Raw genomic sequence first — 3782 nt, forward strand, 5'->3', positions numbered from 1 at the left:
TCTGTTTAAAGCTGTGCCAGTTCTTCGCCCCTCTGAGGCCTGCGCCCTAGGCGGCCGCCTCGTTCGCCTAATGGCAGCGCCGGCCCTGTCTACATGGGTCTGACGGATTTACACTTCAGCGCATCTCATGAGGTAGGAAAATTTATGCTGCAGTGACTTTTGCTAGTCGTCAAGGTGCCCCTGGACGGATGGGGCATAACGGTCGGCGTCTCCGCTCCGTTTCAAACCCGCCGCCCTCCTCCTCCCCCCCCCCCGACTACTCCCAGCGCAGCTCAGCGCGCCCAGCTCTTCGCCCCTTCTCGCCTGGGGGAGGGGGCGGGTTTCCAGTCCCTCTAAGCCCCGCCCCCGCGGCTTTCCCGCGTCGCTCCGTTGCCCCCCCCCCCCGTTCCACGGGAGAAAAGCCGGTTATTGGCGGCGCGAGCGGGCACCGCCCCGTCCTGGTCGGCGGCTGGCGTGGCGGCTGCTGTGGCCGCCTCCCGCCGTGAGGCGGCGCCCTTGTGCCCCTGGGCCCCTGGGGGAGCCATGGGGGCGGAGGGGGCGGGCGGAGGCTGGCCGTGGCTGGCGCTGGCTTGGGGGCTCTTCCTGAGCCAGGCCGCTTGCCAGACGCCTCTGCAGGGCTTCCGGTTGGTCTCCTACGAAGTGGTGGTCCCCAAGAGGGTGGCGCTGCGGCGGGGGCGGGCGGCCCAGGACCTGACCTACCTGCTGGAGCTCGAGGGGAAGAGCCTGCTGGTGCACCTCCGGCAGAAGAGGGGCTTCATCCCTAAGCACTTCCCGGTCTTCACCTACAGCCAGGAGGGGGGCCTGCAGGTGGACTACCCTTTCGTCCGGGCGGACTGCTTCTACCATGGCCTGGTCCAAGGCAGGCCTTCCTCGCTGGTCGCCCTCAGCTCTTGCTCCGGGGGACTGCGGGGTCTCCTGCAGGTGGGCAGGGAGATCTACGAAATTGAACCTGTCCCGGCGTCGTCCACCTTTCAGCACGTGGTGTATCGCTGGGAAGAAAAGGAGAGCGCCCTGCTCATGGGGTGCGGGCTGACGGAAGAAGAGCAAAATCGCCCCGTGTCTGGGACCCAAAACACAGAGGCGGTCGCAGCTAAAATCTCTCCTGGAGGAGTCTGGTGGTCGCACACCAGGTATGCCAAAGTGGCAGTTGTGGTGGAACATGAACGATACGTCCAGTTTGGCAGGAATGAAACGGTGGTTGTTACGCAGGTGCTGGATGCCGTTCATATTGCAGATTCATTATACAAGGCCCTCGGTGTTCGTGTGGCCGTGGTTGGACTGGAGATTTGGTCTCAAAGGAACCTCATAGAAATTCCTGAAAGTTTAGATGAATTGCTTGACGTTTTCAATACTTGGAGGAAAATGACACTCATTCAACATCTAAGGCATGATGTTGGCCACTTATTTGTATATAAGCATTTTGGAGTTGAACTCGGGTTATCGTTTGTAGGAACAGTGTGTGATCCCCTTTGGGCATCTGCTGTTGAGGCATTTATTACTCCTAGTTTGTTCTCATTCTCTATAACTTTTGCTCATCAGTTGGGCCATAATCTGGGTATGCAACACGATGAGAAATACTGTACTTGTAAGCAGCGTTCTTGCATTATGACTACATCACAGAGCATCACAAGTAAGTTTAGCAATTGCAGTTACAACAGTTATTCTCTTCTGATGAATAGTGGAAGGAAACAATGTCTGCTAATTCCACCGGAACATGAGAAACTGTTTGAACTCACAAACTGTGGGAACAAAGTGGTAGACAGTGGAGAACAATGCGACTGTGGCTCACCGCATCATTGTAAATCGGATGTGTGTTGCCAACCCAATTGCATGTTGCATTCAGGAGCCATTTGTGCTGTCGGAGCATGCTGTGCGAACTGTCAGTTTCTCCCAACTGGAACAGTCTGTAGGAAAAGGAGTAGCATCTGTGATCTTCCGGAGTACTGCACTGGAATTTCTGAGTGGTGTCCTGAAGATGTTTACTTACAGGATGGTGCTCCATGCCAGGACGATGCTTTCTGCTATCAGGGGGAATGCTCCACTCACAACAACCTGTGCAAAATGATCTTTGGCAAGCAAGCGACAGTTGCCCCATTAGGTTGCTTCAGAGAAGTCAATACTCGAGGCGACCGCTTTGGCAATTGTGGAATTGTTCGTTCTAATGTTTATAAGAAATGTGAAAATAGTAATATTTTGTGTGGCAAAATTCAGTGTATTAACATTAATGAAGTTCCTGATTTGAATGAGCGCAGCAGTGTAATTCAGACGCATCTGAATTCAAACGTGTGCTGGGGTACAGCTTACCACAGTGGCACGGCTGATATTGGAGCAGTGAAAGATGGCACACATTGCGGCAGTGACATGATATGTATTAACAGGGAATGTATCAAGGTGTCCCTCCTGAACTATGATTGTAATCAAACAAAATGCCACAACAGAGGAGTATGTAACTCTCTTAAAAACTGTCATTGTAACTATGGCTGGGCCCCTCCATATTGTCTAACTGAAGGCTATGGCGGCAGCATTGACAGCGGACCCCCTCCACCAAACAGTGGCGATGTAGGAATGACAAGTGCTGTAATAATCCTTTCTGTTTCTGCTGCTGCTGTTCTTGGTACTGGGACTGGTATCTTATGAGATACTTCACTGATGCAATTATTTAAATTACTTACTATAGTTTGCTTGTCAAAGTGGCACATGACAAACTCTCAGTCAGTGTTCACATAAGGACAACTCTTAAAGTGACATGCCTGACATAATGAAAGAGGAGATAATGAGCATGTAGAGAAGTTGTTCATTCAGTGTTAACTGTAACACAGATAATGCAAAGTTTTTGTACAGTAGATTGGTTTTCAGGCCTGTCAGTTTATGAAAAGGCTTGAGACACCCAGAAGGAAATGTATGAGGATTCTTTCATACAGCGCCTGTACTGCCACTACACAATCACTGTGGAGTGTCACACATACACACAGCAGTGCTCCTCTTTTATAACTTTTGGCTGACAGATTATTTACAGATCATTTGAAAGCAGCACAAACAGGTTCCATGGGTTACAAATGCGTATTCTAATTGGCTCCTGTATCTTTTTTTTAAAAGTTCTGTTCTCCGAAAGGAGAAACCCGAGTGACTTGTTCCTGATGCTGGCCAAGCATAGTGGCAGTTAACAAACAGTCTTTTTGGGCCTGATATTTTCAGTCCACGAGATAGCTCTTGAAATGAATCCCATTCATATACCTATTTCACTGCACGTTGTTGTAACTGGACATTTACAAGTTTGTTGGGTCAGATTCTTGGGTAGATTTGATTCTGTTTCATCTTCAAGCAAATTATGTTTATAACTCATTCTGATAAAATATTTTCACATGTTCACATCCACAAGAATCTTTCTACATTAATTTATGGGGGCAATGTTTTACATGAACCAACATTTTTTGACTGTAAGTGAAAAGGCCTGAAAAAGTTAAAGCAGTTAGGAAATTTTGTGGCAAACCTTAGAGGATGCATTTACACAGAATAATGAACAATTTTACTAACCACAATAATGACAATAACGTTGGACTCCTTGTGTACATAAAATTTCTTTAGAAAGGAGGTAAAACAGCTCAAAATTGCACATTCAGTACCCACATTCAAGATTTGTGTATGTACAATCAGCAGTTGGTTTTGTCAGAGGTTTTGATTCACAAAAGCAAATACTGCACAGAAACAATGCATAAATAATCCAGTGTACATCAGTCCTGGTAGATAGATTGCTAGGTTGTGTCTTTAATTAATCTGTGCAA

At 48.5% G+C, this 3782-nt stretch overlaps 1 protein-coding gene across 1 annotated transcript; it reads left to right on the top strand.

Moving 5' to 3' along the window:
- Window positions 1-522: 522 nt before the first annotated feature.
- On the top strand, window positions 523-2637 carry LOC130479247 (disintegrin and metalloproteinase domain-containing protein 20-like). The gene has a single exon (XM_056851614.1). The coding sequence runs from the start codon at window positions 523-525 to the stop codon at window positions 2635-2637; it is 2115 nt and encodes a 704-aa protein (XP_056707592.1).
- Window positions 2638-3782: the final 1145 nt, after the last annotated feature.

This window comes from Euleptes europaea, chromosome 6 (genome assembly GCF_029931775.1).
Source record: "Euleptes europaea isolate rEulEur1 chromosome 6, rEulEur1.hap1, whole genome shotgun sequence".
In the NCBI taxonomy this organism is placed as follows: Eukaryota; Metazoa; Chordata; class Lepidosauria; order Squamata; family Sphaerodactylidae; genus Euleptes; species Euleptes europaea.

Coding starts and splice junctions, on each gene's coding strand:
- LOC130479247 (XM_056851614.1), top strand. CDS start 523: ATGGGGGCGGAGGGGGCGGGCGGAGGCTGGCCGTGGCTGGCGCTGGCT.